The sequence below is a fragment of the Zeugodacus cucurbitae genome, chromosome 2, assembly GCF_028554725.1.
Source record: "Zeugodacus cucurbitae isolate PBARC_wt_2022May chromosome 2, idZeuCucr1.2, whole genome shotgun sequence".
Lineage (NCBI taxonomy): Eukaryota > Metazoa > Arthropoda > Insecta > Diptera > Tephritidae > Zeugodacus > Zeugodacus cucurbitae.
The window spans coordinates 22,604,516-22,626,065 of NC_071667.1; the positions used below are offsets into that span (position 1 = coordinate 22,604,516).

Sequence of the window (21,550 nt, forward strand, 5' to 3'; positions counted from 1 at the left end):
CGATAAAATACAAATCTTTCGATATAATTAAAAATAATTAGATAAAATATTTTAAAACAAATGTGAATAGTATGTATAGTTAAAAATAAACTTTAACGCATTAACATAATTTATAGCAGTCAAATATATTTCTTCTTTCACTTCAAAGTTTATTCCGTATTCCACTAGTCTTCAGTGGCCTTTGCAGTGCCACTGTGCCCCTGGCTCTTCTAAATTCCTTGCGCCAACTAATAACTAAAATATGAATATAACGGTAATCATGTGATTCTTTAATTTATTTATATATACTTTTTATTTATTGTATACTCAATTAAGTTTACGCTTCGCTTACGCGGGTTTTACATGTTTATTTTTTTCGTTTTTTTTCATTAATTTTATTCCAAATTTATTTTCGTTACTTAGTTACATAATGCATATTTTGTTTTAATTTAATTTTAATCACTATATATAAGTATCTCTATATATATATATATATATATAATATGCACATATATACTTTTTTATTTCCTTGTGTATGCGCGTGTGTAACTATGTGTGTTCTGTGTTCTTTCTGTTGCATGATATATGCAAATTTGGAAGTGATTGAGAACAAGAAAAAAAATTGCAGAAGTTCGGTAAAGCAGGTGAGCAAGAGCAAAATGGACGCTGTGAGGGCTGGAGAAATAACGGATATAATGTGTAAGGAGTGTTGCGATTAAAAAATAAAAATTGGAAAAAAATAAAAATTGAAAAAAAAAATAAAAATAACAATAAAAACGTCAAACAGCAAGAACTGTGTGGACGGGGCGCGGGTGTTTAGCCGAAGCAATACCCGTTGGTTTAGACCTGCGATAATTGCCACAAATCTGCGCGCTATCGATGTTAAATACATTGTTAATTAAAATTTAATTAGATTTACAATAATTTGCGCAGCAACAACATAGTTTTGTAGTTGTTGTTGTAAGCAATATTGTGGCAATTATTGACTACAATGCATACACTTTTCTTTTGAATTAAGCAACTCCGCCTTTAAATTGTGCTACCCGTAGTCATTGATTGCATTTGTTTGTTGTTGCTCGCGCATTAAATGTACATATGTATATATAATTAAGTGTTTTATACTTTTCCATTTTATTACCTTTCTTCTATACAATAATTTAATTTATTTAAATTTAAAGTTTTTCTTTTATTCATTTTTCCATACAGTAACGTACGCACTTAAATTACACAAAAATATATATATTTATATGTATATGTAAGACAATAAAAATTTAAATTAAAAATAAAATAAAATATCAATGCGTTTAAAATGGACAAAAAAATAAAACAAAGTAAAATAATAATTTTAAGTCATTAACACTAGGCATTTAAGCGTTTACATACATACATGAAGAAATGATATTTGAATTTTTTTCATTTAAAAATATACAAGCAAAATGTTTTAATGTTACAAAAACAAAATAAAAGTTAAAAAAAATAAGAGCAAGAAGAAAACTAGCACGAAACTATCCACAGAAAGAGTGAGGCGTAATGAAGCTCTAACGAAAAGTAACCAAAGAGAACAGTAGTGTCTGCCGAATACATAGTTTCGTTTGGAAATTAACTTAGCTTAAAAAAATTACAGTTACTAATTAAAACACGAAAAAATTCTGACTTGACTGCCAAAAAAAAAACAAAAAAAGAGAAACGTGGCAATGAATGTTGGCTTGGACCAAGACGGTTCGACACGCCGCAAGTGGGCTACACAACAAGAGGCCTTTGTGCCAAAACTGCGACATTTTAGCACACGCATAAGCGCCACTTGCAAACCAAGCCACGACCAGCCGAGCCAAACATAAAACGACAGGCGACGACGTCTTATTATTCTTTTACATATTTACGCACTAGTCGCGATATATATGTATGTCCGTTGTTAACAGTTCAATAAAATCCCTGAACATAAGAACTTTTAATTGCAATTTTTCGTTTGTTTGCTTTTTCACAATTTTTTCTCTTTTCTAGATTCCTTTAGTCACATTTGTATAAATATATAACGCCGTGAAAATATGTGCTAAGAAAATTATTTAATTTGTTTGTTTTTATTGGATTTGCTTTGCGTTTTTCCATGCAGCATCATTTGGGAGTTATTAGCGCGTAAATACCTACAAACACACATATTTTATTAACCTTAGAACTCACATGCGTGCGAACTGTCAACTGCTTACAAGCCGTCAGTCATCAACAAGCTGAACAAACAAACAAATGCTGTATACCCCAACCACATCCACATGGTTCACACGTTTTTAATCGTCTAGCACACGTTCATCAAGAAATAAGCAAACGTTTTTTTCTTTTTCTTCAACTGCTTCACTGTGCTGCACATGTTTTGCAGTTATGCATTTATTGTTGTTTTTTTCGTTTGCTTAAGTTAAGTTTGTTGTTGTTTTTTTTGTGTTTTTCTGTTTTATAATATTTTAATAAGTTTTTGCATTTGCTCCTGCTGCGCGTTTTGCTTAGTGTGTTTTGTTTTTCTTTTTTTAATTATTATTTAATGTTTTCTGCTTCTTGTCTCTTTAACTTTACTTAAAATTACTTAGAATCTACAATTTGTTTATGTTATTATTTATAATTATATATTTCCAATTTTAATTCTTATTTATCGTTTCATTTCTCCTTTCTTACTTTCATTTTCATTAAACATGTTTGCCATGTACGTCTGTTTATAAGAATATTTATCAACCCTTCCTAACCCAAACTTTCTGTACCCGCGTTTCTTTACCGATTTACTCTTTCATTACATTGTGTCGTTTTTTTTGTTTTGCTTAACTTTTCGTGAGTCCTATCAAAAGCCACTACTACAAAGCGAACTAATCAGTTTTCATTGCCCTGGCGGCACGACATTCGCGTTTGCGCGCTCATACAATTTACATATTTTTTCGCAAAACATTCTCTTCGTCCGGTTGTTTGCCATTTGTATATGTGTGTGTGTTTTTTGTATGAACGCTGCTGTGTGGTAATATATAAATGTTTTGCACAAAAGAAAACTTAGCATTCTTCTTCTTATAGGTTTATAGCAAAATTAAACAAATTAGAACTTATTAGTAAATCACTTCGTAAACCGTTGCTTTTTTGTCGCCGGAGCCCGTCACAATGTATTTGTCATCGGTTGATATGTCGCAGCTAAGTACGGATGAAGTTTCTTTCGACTGCAATTCGTAAATGGTATATATAAGTAAATATGAATGTGAAACTGATAACAAACGGCACACAACATACCTGGAATATGCTTGCACCGTATGGTGTTCGCCAGGCATTCAATAGATTATCCTTGCCAGTGGAGACGAACCATTTGCCACAGGTGGCGAAACGTAACGAGAGCACACAGCTTTCGTGTAGATGCAGTTGATATTTGTCTGGTTTGGATGCGTGCAATACCTCAACATGTGAATTCTCCATACCCACAGCGAGCCATTCACCTGATGGAAAAAAATATATATAATTATAATAAATATATTATAATCAATAATTAATCAGTAAACGTCAAAAACAATAAAAAGGCTGAACATTTTCGATATTGTTAGAAGAATTTCGTCCTTAGAGGAATTTATGAAAAGATTTGTGGAAACTTATCGGACCAACTCGGCCGTATTCCTACAAAACTATTTGGACAATGTTTTGTCTCACTACAACAACTATAGCAACACCAATTACAACACTTTTGGAAGAGCCATAAACCAAGAACTATAATATCGGCAGTATTCTTCAAAATTGTTTTTAGCATAAAGCGGTGAGTCACGTTACCCGTTCCGTTGTACGTACCGACATGGGAACCCATTGTTTTTGTTCAAGAAAACATTATGTAAATACAGTTAAACTTTCCTAACTCGAATTACCGTCGGATCAGTGGAGGTTCTGTGATCTAGCAGCGGAGACTCCTTGACTGCCCGGCGATTGCGAGGAAGAGGACAATGGGGTCTCTATATCCCCAAAGGGTATGTATCGCGTCTATCAGCTCTGTAAAACTGTAAAGTTTTCTTAACGTGACGGGTTGGATGGTAGTCTATGATAACAAGAGAGGGCACAATAGACTTTAGATCGCAGTGCCTTTCACAACACTTAATCTAATCTAAAGAAATGCCGTCGAACTGACAGTCCTTTATGGGATAGATTTGCTTTCCAGTCACCCAGACAGACTTATAGATGGCATGTGCAGCCTTATATAAAGCCCAGTCGTCACTTAGGACACTTTTTCGAGGCTTATTGAAAAGCCTTCGGCTTGAAGATCTAAACTCAGACAGCTCCGGTGTCCAACAAAGAGGTTTCTCTTTGCCTTTCCGTGTTTTCAGAGCACAAGAGCTTTCAAGAGTGGCACCAAACGCCGAGCTGAATACCTGGACACACTCATCAATAGCATCAGCTGAAAGCACTGAGTCTCAATACACCTATCTCTATCCTATCTCTTGTGAAGAATAAGTAATTGAGCAAAATGATGTACGATTGATCTTACCTGTCGGACAATAGCCCAGAGAGAAGATTTGAGAACTGAAATCATGCTGCTGCAATTGGCGGCCTTCACGCAAATCCCACGAACGCACCGTATTGTCGAGTCCACCGGTCCACAGACGCGAACCATCCGGACTGATGTCGATGCATGAGGCGCCGTCAGTGTGTCCCTGGAATTGACGCACCAATATCTCATTGTGCAAATCCCATACCGCAATGTTGCCATCACTACAGCACGAGAAGCACACCTTCGAATCCGGACTAATGGCGAGCGCGTAACAGGCCGGCGCTGCGGATGTCAATTCGGCTTTAATGCGTGGCGTCGGACTGGCCAAATCCCATATGGATAGATTGGACGCCTCACCGCCCACAATCAACGTACGCCCGTCGGGCAGTAATTTCACGGAGCGTATATAGTTGTCACGTTGCAGGCAGTCCAATTGACTGACTGGATTCTTATTATTCGGCTGTGAGATGTCCCAAACTTTAACGCAACCTTTGCCGCCTGTGTACACATACTTCGTGGGATTCGAAATGGTAACAGCGCACACTACTTCGCCATGTGATAGTGTGTTAATTTGTCGGGCGTGTCGTGGTATGCCAACACCAACTAGTGCGTCTGATGGGAACGGCACCGGTTGTAAACTACCTTCGCCGTTCATGTGGAACGAATATGCGCTGCAAGATAGATATTGGTGATTATTACTACTATTATTTAATAATACTTTAAACTGCGTGTTGCTCTAACTTACGGCTTTCCACCGGTTAACGCTTGAGGATGTGGAATGCCATTTGTTCGTACGTGCGCATGCGGATCGTAAGGTAGTGGTGGCGGTCGTCCATATGCCGGATCGGATGGTGGCCTCTGATAGGGGTCAGCAGGTCGCTGATACGCTGAGGCTGGATAACCGGCTGGCGGCGGACCGCCTTGTGCCATCAGCTGTTTGGGATTTACGCCCGGAGCTGGTGCGGCAGCATTTGGGGTGGGAGTGCGTGCCTTGGCGCCAGGTGTCCCCGGCTTGTCCATCTGCAAAAGTAAAAGTATTTTTTGAAATAAATCATTGCAAAATAACAAATTATCGAATAATTTAAGCGCACATTTTGAGGTTATCTTTTTTTAATTTATAGTATAACAAATTTCATACAAACTAATACAAAAATATTCAAAAATAAACTAATTGTTACTTTGCTTTCATTTTAAGCACCTCCCACACACATAAATGATACATTAGATACATTATTTCTCGGTTTACTTACATCTTTAGTTTTTAGGCTGGGAGTTGAGCGCGACGAACTGGAACCGGAACGTGATGGTGGTCGTTCATTAGGCGGTTTGACACCGCTACTGCCCGGTTTATCGAGCCGTTCACCGTTCAGACTCTCACGATCGCGCGCTTCCATCGACATGTGTTCGCCGTTCGGACGTGGCGAGTGGGGTTCCTGTGAAGCAAGCAAAGGCAAATAGTTATTACGAAGCAATCGAAAACAATTAAAAAAAAAGGCTAAAAAAAACCATATTAGATATGTGGCAATAATGAAGCTTTTGAAAGGCAGCAAATTGGGGGAAACACTGTGTGCATATGTTTATATTTAGGTTCTTTGTTTATTACTGTCATCGTACTGCTGTACTTTGTTTTCAACAAACTCAACTCACCATTTCATTTGCAACATCTACGACTAAATCTTGATCGCTTTTCTCTCCTTCATCGTCCTGCAAAAATTTTGAAAAATAAAATAATATTATCAACGCACGACCTTTTTTGTTTGTTGTTGTAAACGTTTGAAATTTATTTAACTAAACCAAATTAAAACGAAATACTAAGAGAAATATTTGCTACAAAAACAAAAAATAAAAAAAAAAATAGACAAACAAAAAACGAAAAAGCGAAAACAAAAGAAAAAGTCAAACAAAAGCAACAAATTTACGAAACATTTTGACAAGTACCAGCTATTAAATAGTAAATGATATTACAAAAAAAATACGAAAAAATTTGACATTTAAACTAAAGCGTGGAGAGCCATTTAAGCTGCGTATAAAATAATAACTATTTGAATAAAATTAAATTACTAATAAACAACAATAAATTATAATTTGATTGCAAATGACAGTTGTCTACAAACCGCACGTGCAGCCAAAGTGGCAAAATAAGCAAAAAAAATAAATAAATCAAAACAAACATTTACTGTTGGACAGTGTATTACAAGAGAAAGAGAAAGAGGATTTTTCTATGATAACTACAAAATAAAAGTCACTACTACCACTACAAAGCAGCTAAAACATACACATTTATGCAAAAACAAAAACAAACTAAAATTAAAACTATATTCAGCTACATCATAAATGTTTCGAGAAAACTAATTAAAAATATATAAAAGGTATTAAACTAAGAGACGTGCACAATGCAGTGCCGTCCTGCTGTTACACTCGTTTGTTTTAAAAGCGAGTAACTTTTCTAAATCGTTCTTTTCTTTGTTTGTTTTGGCGAAACCAAATATGGTGAGTTGAGTTTTATAATTTTAAGACAATAGGATTTGGCAACAAGTTATTTTTGAAATAATATTTTTTGGTTTTGTACAGCATTTATGAGTAAATTTATGTTACATTATTTTCATTAATTCTTTTTATTTCTATTGTCAATATTTGTATATTACGTTTACTTAGTACATGATTTTCAACAAGATTAGCGTATAAACTGTAAGTTTCCAATAAATGCCAATATAAGCACACTAATTACACAAGTAGAAGTACAGGTCGTTTAACCAAAGCCAAAGTAAAAGCTTTTAATATATATGTATAACAATCAAACTTTGTCTGGGCGAGCAGGATAGTGTTGTGGTAGATGTTGGTGGTGGCGGTGATGGAGGTGGTAGGTGGTAGGTAGGGATAAGTAAAATGCGTGAAGTGGAATTTTGTTATTTTAATTTTGTTCTAAGTAATTATATGTATAACTAGGTAAAACAGTTTACTGTTTCATACATAATATAAAGTTAAATTACTACAATGTTGCTTGCTCTAAGACACAACGTTTTCTCATCGTTATACTCACTTGTAGTTTCTCCTCTTTTCGACGCTTAGAATCATTTTCAATATCCAATGGTGAACGTGTGCGATATTTCTCACGGTCAGCTGGGGACACTGAATTCCGCTGCAAAGATTAAAAATACAATTTAATAAAATAGTTCAAATGCACACGTTTACTTTAACGATTTCACACTTACGAGACGCTCTTCTGCGCCAGCTGGCCCATCCAGACCGGTCGGTTTGATATCGGGTCGATGATGATCTGTTGGTGCCTTAAGCAGGCCCTGTGGTGCATGTGGCAGACCCAAAGCACCAAATGGGCCAGCTAGTGGTGCCAAACCGGCCATTGGCTGTGGTGGTCCGCCGGGCACTTGCTGTGCGTGTATTTGCTGCTGCATATGCAAGTGAAAGAGAAACAAAGAAAGTATCGGCATTTATTATTATTTATTCAATAAAATTTTATAATTTTTTTGTGTGATATTTTTTAGCTAATATTTATTTTCAAGTTAAGCATAGAATAGTTTGAAATTGAAAAAAAAAACGGCATTAAACAAGGACTTAGTAAAACGCACATTCAAAAAGTGTCAACAAACAAGAAAACAATGGTCTAAGCACGAGTGGCAATTTTTTTTTACCAAATTTCATGTGTCAACAAACAAGAAAACAATGGTCTAAATGGTCAAGAAAACGAGTGGCAATTTTTTTTACCAAATTTCATGTTATTATAATTTTTATAACGTTTTTTCGTAAGCATAGGCGAATTTCAATAGAGTAATTTGAACTTACGAAACTCAAAACTGACATTACCTAACCTCACAAAATTTATGCGTACACAATTTTTAAAAGAAATATGTTATTTAAGAAAGAAAGAGAAAACAATAATATAGACATGAAAAATAAATCAATTAATATGTAATGACAATAATAAAAAATAAATTTATATATCTCTCTCTATAATTAAACACGATTTAATTATGTGAATGACAACCGCAACTAAATTAGTGCTCAAACAATAATTGTATTTAATTTGTTTATTTCTTATCCATATTTTGGTTAGTCTAAGTTTTAAAATCTCAAATAAAATGGAACTTTATAAACGGAGTAATAATAGTGTAACCTTTTCGCACAGCCAAATTAATTGATCAATTTAATTATTAATTGATACTAGATAATCGATCAGCTGTTATACATGTTTGTTTTCGCTTTTCATAAGAAGTTTGGTAAGTTTCAACAGGTGATTGCTCATTGACCTGAGCCATTATCAGCAGCGACATTTACCGTCGCGTGGAATTAATGCTATATCAGAGAGTTGTATATTTTCAACTCGATTAAAAATTAATGTAGAAAAATTAGATTTTTATTTTATATTGTAAATTGATCTAAATCAGCGCTTTAATCAAGCAAAGGCCATTTAATTGATCAATTATGCTCCTGTGTGAAAAGGCTATTATAGCGGCGAATCAAATGTTATGAAAAAAATATATACTATATAATAATAACATAAATTAATGAAAATTAAAAATAAAAATCTCTAAAGCGAAACATGAACAAATAACAGTAAGAATACCATATTTTAGATTTATTTTCTTTAAAATCAAAATATTATTATTATTTTTGTTATAATTGTTTTGACAGCTGAATATTGAAGCATTAAAAAAATTTAAATAAATTAGAGAGCAAATTTGAGATCAAATCACATGACTCTCTTTATGGAAAAATTATAAAATAACAATACCAAAAACTAATGCAACCTTTCATTAAAAAACACTTAGCAAAGCTCAGTAGGTCCAAAAAGTCAAACTATATTTGATTTTTAGATTTGTTCGTTGTGCAACTGTGCTTGGCAGGAGCAAATTAATCTTCGTGAGAAAAATACTATTAGAAAGACGAAAATGTTTAAATATTTTTACAAATGTAAAAAATATACATAGTAATTATATAGAATAAACAGCATTGGTTTATTTTCAGCAACTAACAAAATTTTTTATTTAAAGCTCAGCATTTTTTAATCTAATCTGTAAGAGTTCTCATGAAATTTATAAACTCCAATTCCTTCTAACACTAGAATTAAACCAAACGCTCACATGAAAAACGAAGCATACTCTCAGAGGAAGTATATCTCAAAATAGCGACAACAACAAGGAGAATAAGCATTCAACATACACAATCTAAAATTTTATGCTTGTTATACAATTATGTCGGCAATTATTTAACGAATTTCGTATAAACTTGCAACAACAACAGACACACAAAAATAAAAAAAACGAATACTAAAAGGCATTTTAATAGTAAGCAAACAATAACTAATTGAATTTTGCACCAAATGAGTGCTAATGCTTTATTTCATTTGTAAATATTTAAATATATCAACTCTTCGAACACGAAATAAACGTAAGCCAACAGGCATGAATGCGCACAACTGACAAATATTTTAACCGTTATGAATATGCAATATTATTATTGTTTTTAAAATGCTCTCAACAAACAAGTAGTAATTATTGCGTTTATGCATGTATGTATGTGTGTATTTTAATTTTTTTATTGATAAACTTGTAATTGTTAGAAAAAAAAAACAATAGAATAAAGTAAGCGAAACAAGTACATAACTGAACGTTAGAAGTATAAAACTAGTGGTAGAGAAATAGCAGTAATAAACGTATTGAGAAAGTGGAAAAGGAACTTACTAGAAGTTGTTGAATTCCCTGATGCTGATGCTGCGCGTTGCAACATCAAGAAATTTGATGTGTGTGTGAAGGGTATACATTATTGTTTTATTATACGATTTTTGGTTGCATTTTGTTTTTTTTTTTTAATGAAAGTGAGCATAAAATAAAATGAAAAAAGAAATTAAAGTATTAGAATATGTTTAACAAATAAAGTGTAAACTCAAATAACGCAGAAATTTGCAACAAATTTGCTATATGAACGTTTTATATATAAAATGTTTAATGCAATCTAAAAACAATTATTTGATTGAAGTATTAAAAAAATATATATATATTTATATAATATACATAATTTTATTTTGTTTTATTGCAAAATACAAGCAATTTTTAGCGGCGAAATATAGAAATTGAAACAATTTTATATGCTGCCTTTACTTATTTGCGGCATATCAGAGAAAAAATACATACATATGTATGTATACACATCAAAAAAGCTGCAAACAAAAAAATGTTCTCTGTTCAGCTGTCAAACCAATTATGTTTATAATTATTTTTATAATTACATACAACAGAAAATATGATTTTTACCAGCAATAAAGATGAAAAATAAAGCCTTATAACTTAGTACTAATGCATAATAGAGAGTTGTTTGAGTCAATAATGGAATATGTGAAATATACTAAATGATTTGAAAGCAATTTTAATATTATATAATACATGTATTAATGCTGTTAAATATACATTGTAAATCTACATGGCCAGAATGGGCCCGGTCAAGTATAAGTAGTAAACTCGTCAAAAATATATTTATGAAATGTTGCTATTGAAATAATGCACACATTTTTATGGAAAAATTAAAAAAAAAAATTTATATTATTTTTTCAAAAAAGTGGTGTAGAACTATTGCTCTTAAGAGTGCAAGACACACTCATCGACGTAAATTATACTATTATAATAAAAATATTACCATATTAGCCTATATTTTGTTGACGCTTATTTAAATATATTTATTTTTTCATTTGATGATCTCTGACAACTTTATACATTACTGCTCAAGTGTTTCCATTTAAGCATCTCTCAATTTGACATTTCTGAGTTTGAAATATATTTCAATAGAACAGATCTACAAAGTAAGCTCTTATTTATTTATATAATACTCCCATAGGCATTAATTTTATAAAATCTTTTGACATATACCAAGGGGTTAGGGGTAGTCAGGATTTGCAAGATTTCATTAAGTTTAATATCTTAAAAATGTTCCCTGAAAATTTGAAGTTGATCCGATAAATACTTTTCGAGTTATTAGACAAATAACAAAGAGCGCTCGAGCACTCCAAAACGCTAAGATGAAACTTTAAATGCGTTTTTCTCAAAACCCTGTTTTTTAACTCGAAAACCGCTCGGCAGATTTTAATAAAATTTATACAGCTTTAGAATACATAATAATCATAGGCCTGATCGAAGCTTTTTTTTTCAAAATGTTCGATTTTTTTAGTACCAATTAACGTTTGATTTTTTTCCGAAAATCTAAAAAAAAAAATACTTGAGGCGGCCATTTTGTTAATTTTTGAAATAATTCAGGCCCAAGATTATAATTTATAAAACTAATTTTTCTTATCCGATTGAGTTTATATCAATCTCCAAGGACTTATGATTGTCACCACAATGACCTTTTTTTGGAACTGGGTCCTCAAAAACAGCTATAACATAGGAAATTATACTTTTTTTCAAATTTTCGTGACTATCTACTTAATGATGCTGATCTAGTTACTTAACCTCAACTGGTAATGTTACTTCAGACCAATAGGATAACAAAAAACTTTCAAGCTGTTACATATTAATTAAATTATTAATTACCACAATACTTATTATTTGTTGTAGTAGTAACATTCGAAGCGAGAAAGCAATGATGATATGTGTTTGTTGTATAATATAGTTAAGGAAATTGAGTATAAATAAAACTTACCCCGATGATCAGATTTAACTCTTGCATTGTAACTTGTTTCGCACGCTCCACTGCATTTAAGACCTGCTGCTGATGATCGGCTTGTAGAAATGGTAGCAGCTGATTTATCAAAGTATTTAAACGTTTGGCGATTTCCGTCTACACACAAACAAACAGACAAGCATAAGAAAATATGAAGAACACACGTTGGTTGTTGCGCAAACACATCACGTTCGTTGTTGCATGCAGCATTGTATGTGTTGCAGTTGAGTTATTTGTGTTATTGTTTTCAAGCGGAAGCGCACATTGGAATAAAAAAAGTAAATAGAAAAAGAATTAGAACAAATTGTCAGAAGGAAAAAGGGCAAAATACAGTTTGTAGGTGTGCGAGTAGAAGAGGCGTTTGCAACAAACATTTGTTTGTGAATATTTGTGTGCAGTTGTGTATTTAATATCAAGCGCCGACAGGAGTGCACTATTCATGCACTCGTGTGTTGCTTGATACATTCGACAATTTGGCCTCTTCGCCGACTTTGTTTGTTAGTGGTGAAGGACGTGTCGTGTACTTATGTATTTATGTTGTTGTTATTGGTTTATTTTTTATTTGTATTTAAATAAAAGGAAATTACCTGTTTGTGCATTTCAACATTAAGGCCATATGACATTTCGTAGTACTGCAAAACGAAAAAAAGAAAATATTTAATAACAAAAATAATTAGGTATATGTATGTTTCTAGGAAATTACCATAACATAATGGCGCTGCATTTCTGTTTTTTCATTGGCAAGTTTTTCGCACTCCAGCTTTAATCTGAAACGAGAGAAAATCAAAAGCGTTTTAGTATGTAATGTCAAGTTTAGCTAACAGCCTCAGATCAAAAGCCTATAAACTCGACAAAAGCAATGTAAAGCAAATAAATCGTTCAAATTGGAGTCAAAAGATTAATTAAAGCAACGGTAACTAGTCGGTAACTAGTCAAAGCAAGTGGTATAATCAAAACCAAAAAAACCTAAAAGTCCCTCATCATTCCCGTCCAGTTGTAGGAATGGACGAAAACACTCCTACTTTGAAAGCGTTCAATGCAGTACCCGCTGGTGGAGGCCGAGAACGAGGAAGACCTCCACTCCATTGGAAAGACCAGGTGGAGAAGAAGCTTTCTTCACTTGGTATTACCAAATGGCTCCAAACTGCCAAAAGGAACTACGAACATAATGATTGTATACGACAATCAATTACATAATCCCGACCATTACCGCTTTTAATTAAGAAAAGAAAACTTAAGTATGACAATAATTAGCCGGTTTAACAAAAAGGTCGTCCCGCTTTGTAAGGCATTGATATGCATTTATATTAAAAGGATTTCTGAAAATCATCGACTTAATCGAAGGCATCTGGTCAATTAAGGTTACCATAACAATTAGACTATTATATAAATATGTATGCTAGGGCAATAACAAGTAATACTTTTTAATCCCTTTCCTACACAGCCTGGTACCTGAGTGACAGGATCGATTTCCAATTGTGTTGTGATTTTTGAGTCTAAACCCAGCTTTATATTGCTGGCACTTAAGGAACAACCTTCAACATTCTAAGGCTTAATTACATACTCCATGCATGTTTGCGCCTTTTTTGTAGCCAAATGCTCAATATATTATTTCCTCTTCGCAATTCCCCTGATAATGATTTTGTGCAAACGCATGCAACGGCAAAAAAAGCACGCCTTTACACTCACATACGCATACATAAATATGCATTAACAAAAAAATTACAACAATAAAGATCGACAGCGTGTAGCGCAGCAGCAGTCCTAAACCTTATTCGGTTACCACCTCAAGAAAAGATCCGATCAAGTAGGGTAGATGTTTATCCTACACACAAATATACGAAACGTTTATACACATACGTAAAAGTACACATTAATAAACATTTATACACATCCTAAAACAGCAGACCAACCAATCGAACTCACGAGCGGCATCCAACATGTCAGTCACTTGGCCAAACCATTGCATATGTACCGACAGACATACCGACATGGAAAATACATATACATGTGTGTATGTAGGTTTCCAGCCATCCAAATATTTGTCCGTCCATTTGTTGTATTTAACAACAAGAGCAAAATATCGAGTGTGAACAACAACAGAATTATGAAAAAAAAAATTGTTAAGCAGAACACGAGGAGAACCGGTTTTCAGATGCTGACTGCTACTGTCTATTAGTCAGGTCTGGTCTACCTCGTACTTGTCTGCTTCACTGCCTGCTTTTGAGTTCGTTTTGTTTGACTATACTTCGCGTGAAGCGGCCGCACACAAAAACCAAAACATAAAAAGAAAATAAACACAGAACGCAAACATACAAATGTATATAAGTTAATAAATATGTGCATATGTACATACATACTTACTTGTGAGCATACAACTGCTAAATGCAACAACAACAATAAAAAAACAATGACACGAGTGTCGAATATGGAGTGAAGTGTAGTTGTTGTTGCTGTGTTTGTTATTCTTGTTCTTGTCTTACTGCTACTGCCGTGCTATTTTGGAGGAGCAACGTGTGCAAGAGCGTGAAGTGAACGTTTTTCGGTGCTTGATATAGCGATTAAGGAGTAAATGTGAAAGGGGGAAAAGTGGGGGGCGTTGTACAAAACAGTAAAGCAAACGCGGTAAAAAAAAAATATTTTTAATTAACCAGAGGATGGGTTGAAATCATACACTTAAAAATTCTTTTTTTTAATGTTACTACAACAACAAAATAATCACTTTAGTTAAAGGATATACTTTTCAGTATCCTATCAATATCAAATTGTTCCTTTTTTACTTTATTTGTAGCACAAAATCCCAAACTGTTTTAGGAAACAATGCTGAGAGAATACCGCCACGTTTCTTAATATTATTTTTAAGCATATACTATTTTTTTGTAAGTGTTTGGTCTTCGTTTCTATTGAAAACAACACACTAAACACCAACCGTGACATTTTTAATTCTAATATAATTTTTTTTTTAATTTCATTAAGTGAATTAACTATACTTTTCCGCGATTTTTTTTTTAATATGTGTCGTCCAAGACCCACTGTTAAGCTATGCATTGCACATATGTAGGCGTGAGCGTTAATCTAAAGCTTTATAGTGATTTTTTTTTTTATCATACCATATCCTCACCAACAACAATATTATACTACTCATGCTTTCATGTACTAAAGATTAAGTGTTGAGCAAGAAAAGGCGGGAGTGTGATCGGAATTTGTAGCTATCAACTATTTTGACAGTTCAATATTTTTGACGCACAAAATATGAATTTAAATTGTCAAATAAATTTCAACACCATAATAAATCACTTATAAAACTTTACTGAAGTGAAAACCAACAAACTTTCTATACAACACATCACACCAACAACAGTAAGATCGGAATGACCGGCATTCATACCCGGTCGCGAGCTCCATTTGGTTTCTCAAGAACTATGCAATTAGCGCAAGCTTAGTTCTTTACTGAATCTGATTGATAAAGCAATACACTGAATTATGAACATTTGTATATAGGTTTTATAAAATATACGGATTAACATAAAGAACTTAGAAAGTAAATATGAGCAATCACACATATTTACGTATGGAAAATTAAATAAAGCTGTGATAAATCAAAGAAGTTCATTATTTAATTCATAATAATAATGCTTGTTTTTATGGAGAAATTGCAATACAAAAAAATAATTAAAGTTAAACAATTTGAAATACTTAAAGTGCAGACACTCGCATCAAAATTGCATTACGATATTCATTGTCTTTCCATAAATTATATAAGACATGGCTTTAACATCAAAAACTATATGAATAGATATGCAAGGGCAGTATTGCGGAACTAGTTAAACATGTGAAGTCCAAATAAAATCATAATATGACAGTTTTTTATACAGTATTCTCAGCTTAGATGATAAGATTAATCTAGAACTCTTTCAATATTTTTTTTTTAATTTCTCAAGGGATAAATATAAACATATAAAGATAAGATTTATTTTAAAATTTAGATGATTCGCCATATATTTATGTGGGAAGCCAATTAAGTAATAAAATTTATGTCTATGTTTATATATGTACATGAAGAAACAGAGAAGAAATATTTGAAGTTTAAGTGAATGCTTTGATAACTTTGGTGCCGATGGTACTTGTGTTTATTACTAAACAAAAAAAAAATGGCATATCAGTTGTAATTAAAAAATGGAATGGACTTGTAGACGTAGTAGATGTACAGTATGCACATGCAATTAAAAATACTTACGTATGATATTGTGCCTGCAGAAAGTTGAACTCCTCCTTGATTCGTTCTAATGTGTCAACGATTGTAAATTTTAGTGGACCCTGAGGTGGTGGTCCCTATTTGTCGTTTAAATTAATAGTTATCAGGTACGTTGTATCAATTGTGTATTTTAGTTGGTACATGAAAAAACAAAATTTATATGTTTTAGATAATGGTAATATATAATTTATAAATTATAAATAACGAGTGCTTTGATGCACTTTGACACACTTACCCCCGCCGAGGGATGACGCACCGGTGCAGGATACATCTTGCGCACTACTCCACACAACTGCTGGTAGTGTATCTCTACTTTCGCGGCTTTGTGGTCGAAAACTGATTAAGGCTTATAAAATCTTGATAACCTTTTTTATTTGAATCGTGTTCTAGTCCTTTATATTATTTTACTGTCTTCTGTAGTGTTAGCAAAAGATGGAACTTTTAAGCCTGATGCACACACCTTACACCACTACCGCGGTTGATTAACTATGGGGAGAATCGGAGACTCCTTCACTTGTTTATTCCACGTTTAAACCAACCAATTCCGTATAACGTTTTTATTGTTAAAGTAAATGTAATTATAGGTGTTGGAACGTTACTAAACTAATCGTCCAACAAAATGGACTTATTGACTGCTTTATGCTTTCTAGCCCTGAAGCACCCTGCGATTTCCTTTCTTCTTTCCTTTTGCCGTCTTGTCTTGCACACTTTCTTGCACTATGGGGTGCTTGCGCTTCCTTACTGAGAAATCTTTATTTGCTCACTTTTTTCATTGATATTTTTCAAGTATTATGGTGCGAGTTTATAATAAAATTGATTTAGTTATGCTCCATTGGACCTTTAAGTACAATATTTAATAATTTTTGTTAATTTATCAACAATTTCTTTATATTTAAAAGAATTTTTACTATTTTGCACAACTTTTTCTACTTTTGCTCGCTCGCTCGTTGGTTTTTTCCGTATTTTCTTTCACACGCCTTTTCGATACGTAGAATTGTGCACACAAAGCCACATACTCATAACCACCGTGTAGCACAGCCACAGCCAGTCAAGGCGCCCGCGACGGTGTTATGCGTGTGGTGGGAACTGACGAGTAGCGAGCAGATTGTCGTAGCTAACGAGTGGCAGCGCCACCACAAGCAAACACATACACCCGCACGAAACCATCAACCACAGTCGGAAACGCAAACCGCACATACACTAACCAATCGAACCAACAAAAAAAAAACGCTTAACCGATAGTAGGGTTGCATTACCTTCACATTTATATTAAGAAACACGGTTCTTAATAAAAATTATTCCATTTTATATACCGATATATATTTATATTTATTATCTTTTAGATATAAATGACTTACATGTTTCGCAATGTGAATTAAACAATTTCATTATTTGTTTTAAACTAAACAAACGTAGCAAGAATGTACGAAGACTCCGTTCATATTTTTAATTATTGCAAAATATATCAAAATAAATTATATTTTAAATGAAGGTACTAATGCCTTGTTAACATTAATTTCAGAAAGTAACGAATCCATGTTAAAAATTATTACAAATTAGAGCATATTTATCAGATGTATGCTTCTACAAAGATAAATTAATTTCGCCTACCCTACTTTAATACAACACTGTCATATCACCGAACAAACCACCAAAAAATCCCTACGTACAAAACCGACATAACCAAAACGTAACCGACACGATCGACCAACAAGCGACCGAAAGAGCCCGACCACACAAACATGAATCCACAAAAAAAGATATAAACAAAAGCAATTAAAAAATACCATTTTTGCCAAATCGAATTAGTTTTTTCATTTTTATAAACTCAACTGCACTTTTCATTCCACATTCATTTCAATTGTATTAAAAATATTTCTTCTCACAAAACAGTGGTTAAATTAATTATTCATTTGTCGAATATTCCGTGCATTTTTCTCCATTCTTCCATCTACTCGTTATTTCACTGTCACTGATGCCGTGAATTTTGTACGCATTCTTCGTTCCCGCAAGCACAAACACACACAATTACAGAAAACACCGAGTGACCGACCCATTGCACGTATTTGCTAATCTCACTCGCCACTCGCTGACAAACAGTATTGTCGAAATTTAACAAAATTTTAACACAAATAGTTTTAATGCGAGCGAGCAATAAATAGAAAAGGTATTTACTTCGATAATTTCTACATAGGTTTCAGTAAAAAAAAAACAACTTCAAATTTGAAAAGCAATTAAATTCTATACCTTTAGTTCCAATTCATATGAATATAAATTCGTTTGGTTGGCAACTCTAGAAAAGCGGCACTAATGGCGTTTTGCATGTACTATGCGTGGTAATTTTTGCAATTATATTTTTCGCATATGAGACTTTTCTGTTTTTTTTTTTACTGTGCACACATTTGACATGTTAAACTTTGCATTAAAGCAAAGAACTTAAAAATTATACACACCTTTTTATGCGTATTTATTTTTATTATTCGCGCATTAAAATATATGACAAGCAACCGCCTACCGTTAACCCAAATAGGCTTTGTTAAATTTTTCTTAAATATCACGCCATATTCTATGCAATGATTTTACATAGAATAAATACCGTCGGAAATTTGCAAACACTATATAATAAATTATTTTATTTGAATCAAAACAACGTAAATTTAGATACACGAGGTACTCAATGAAGTTGACTACAGAATGGTTGCTCTCAGAAAATGCTCACTCGTTTGCGAACATACTCGCTACTTTTTCGTTTGTACTTTGTGCTTTCTTGAGCAGCGTATTCGTTTGTTCCCATCAGTTAAAAAAGAATAGCATAAATGCAGCCACGATAATTTGCAGTTAGTTGCATAGGCATGAGGGAGAGACCTATATAAGATGTACACGATAGTTGTCGCTAGCTTAGTTCCTATAATTAATTTTCTTAGTTCCTATAATTTGTAATTAACCGTTTTTTGAAACTTCCATCTTAAGTAATAAAAATAAATTTACCTAATTATTAAATATATATATATATATATGTACTTAAATCTTAGACATAATTCATTAATTTCTACAAAAGGGCATTTTTCATTATGCTCGAACTTAAACCTCAGCAAGTTTAGCAATTAAAATTTATGTTTTAAAATACATATATTTTACATATTCTGCTTCCCAAAAACTATTTAAAAACAATAAACAAAAAACTATTTCACAATCGAGCAAGACTTAGGAAATGCTTTCAACTCAAACCAATTTTTAGGAAATAAAAATTAATGCATTAATTATTTAATATCATAAGGTCTATTAGATTATTAATTAATTTACAATGGTTTAAATTTATTTTCTGGGACTAAATAAACCTTCAGGAAAAAATTTTAAAATTTGTATTCCTAATTTGGGAGCTTGGCAGCACTTTTTTGCAGATTTGAAGTGCGGATATGAAAGTAATAGATTGTATATGTACAACTGAAAAATTAACCCAAAAATAAAGTTTTTATTCAATATTCTCCATAAAATGTAATGAGTCAAATTATTAAAAATGTTAGTGGAATTCATCATATTTTATAACACCAAGGGTTGGTCATTCGTTAATTCCTGCTTGTATTGAATCTTAGATAACCTTTATAAAAATTAAAATAATGCGAACGATTCGTAGCAAACATTTGCTGGTATATGTTGAGCAATTTTTTGCAAATGTTTTCAAGTTCGAAATAATTGTTAAGCAAACACCATAAAACACCAAAGTTTAAAATTATTATATTTCTTTAATCGTACCTTTAACTTTGACCCTAAAACAATTTCCATATAATTAATTGCTTGTTGATAAACTTAATAGTACATTTTTTCTATAACTATCTAGCGTACGCAAGAAATGTTGAATACGTTCAGAGTAGTAATTACAGTTTTTCGCCTGTTGTGCATGTTCCAATCGTTTTTGTCGTTTAAAAGATTCTAAGCGTATACTTGCCCGTTGATATGCAAATATACCACTTAAAAAATTCCAAAGCGTTATTTCTGGCCATAAAATATTTGTGAAATATATAACCGTCGTCGAAAGCTATCGAAAAAAAATTATATTTATATTAGAACCTTTTTAATAATGATTAAGCTTACCTGCCACATCATAAAATCGCTTATACGAGTTTCACCTGATGTTCGAAAAATTAAATCAGGAGGTGGAGAATGTCTTGTATACAGACATTCTTCAATTAAGCGTTCATTGATATCCTCTGGTTTTAGTTCGTCACCCAGTTTCAGAATAGTTTCAACAGACTGAGTAATTTCGTCTCGCGAGGTGTATGAGAAGGCTATATTAAGGAATAGTTTATCATTGTGCTCTGTAATTATCATTGCCTTTGCAATTAACTTCTGTAAATCCTCTGGCAATAAATTTATATTTCCAATTACCATGATGCGGATAGAATACTCATTCAATTTGGGTTCATCGTTTATTAAATCTCTGAATTTTTCTCTCGCCAAATCCAACAATCCATTCACTTCGTCATCGGATCTTTTGAAGTTTTCGATGCTAAATGCAAAAGTGGTTACCTCTTTTATTCCAATATCCAAACACCAACGTAAGGTTTTTGCCATCTTATCAAAACCATGCGAATGGCCCTCTATGCAGCGCAAATGTTGAGATTTTGCATAACGGCGATTACCATCCATTACAAAGGCTATGTGGCGTGGTATATAACCACCGGATCTCATAATTTTCATAGCCAGTCTTTCGTGCCATTCATACTGATAGTCCGAAATCCACGACATTTTCTCAAATATTTTCCTTTTATTTCTATCACTATGCCGCAACTCTATCAATGTGCTGTCCTATCAACACTTATCAATAATAATAAGAAATATATTTGATAAACTTTGTGTAAGCCGTCGTGTGACGAAGAAATGTCATCGTCCTACTCAATCAACTATATCAGCTGACTTCTTAGCAAAAACAGAGGTGTTTTATTTTTTAGCTTAAGATTTAAAAGTAACATAAAAAATCTGTAACAGAAATTATATGCATAATAAGTATTTTATTGTAACAAGAAAATCTGATTTACAAAATTTAAAAGAATTATCATTTATTTTGACAATATAAATTATTTCACAGTCGTATAATAAGCATCCATCTCTTTCATTCGTATTGTAAAGCTGTCAAACGTTTTCAACAATTTCACCACTCT

At 32.8% G+C, this 21,550-nt stretch overlaps 2 protein-coding genes across 8 annotated transcripts; both read right to left on the reverse strand.

Moving 5' to 3' along the window:
• Positions 1-2,357: 2,357 nt before the first annotated feature.
• Positions 2,358-19,132, reverse strand: LOC105215814 (protein groucho). Of its 7 annotated transcripts, none has more exons than XM_011189958.3 (15): positions 18,845-19,130; positions 16,627-17,229; positions 16,374-16,468; positions 12,840-12,903; positions 12,724-12,768; positions 12,116-12,253; positions 10,168-10,197; positions 7,681-7,875; positions 7,509-7,607; positions 6,116-6,172; positions 5,719-5,901; positions 5,214-5,488; positions 4,466-5,139; positions 3,235-3,434; positions 2,358-3,164 (listed from the first exon to the last, which is right to left on the reverse strand). In XM_011189958.3, exons 2-15 carry the CDS (start codon positions 16,660-16,662, stop codon positions 3,057-3,059), a joined length of 2,199 nt encoding a protein of 732 aa, XP_011188260.1. In that variant the 5' UTR covers positions 16,663-17,229; positions 18,845-19,130; the 3' UTR covers positions 2,358-3,056. The 7 variants fall into 7 exon arrangements, with proteins under 7 accessions (XP_011188260.1, XP_011188259.1, XP_011188261.1 ...); XM_011189957.3 differs by having other exon boundaries at positions 18,639-19,130; XM_011189959.3 differs by lacking the exon at positions 18,845-19,130 and adding an exon at positions 18,179-18,537.
• A 982-nt stretch (positions 19,133-20,114) lies between these two features.
• Positions 20,115-21,298, reverse strand: LOC105215822 (dehydrodolichyl diphosphate synthase complex subunit Dhdds). The gene is made up of 2 exons (XM_011189972.3): positions 20,484-21,298; positions 20,115-20,427 (listed from the first exon to the last, which is right to left on the reverse strand). The coding sequence occupies exons 1-2, from the start codon at positions 21,135-21,137 to the stop codon at positions 20,179-20,181; spliced, it is 903 nt and encodes a 300-aa protein (XP_011188274.1). The 5' UTR covers positions 21,138-21,298; the 3' UTR covers positions 20,115-20,178.
• Between the last annotated feature and the right edge of the window lie 252 nt (positions 21,299-21,550).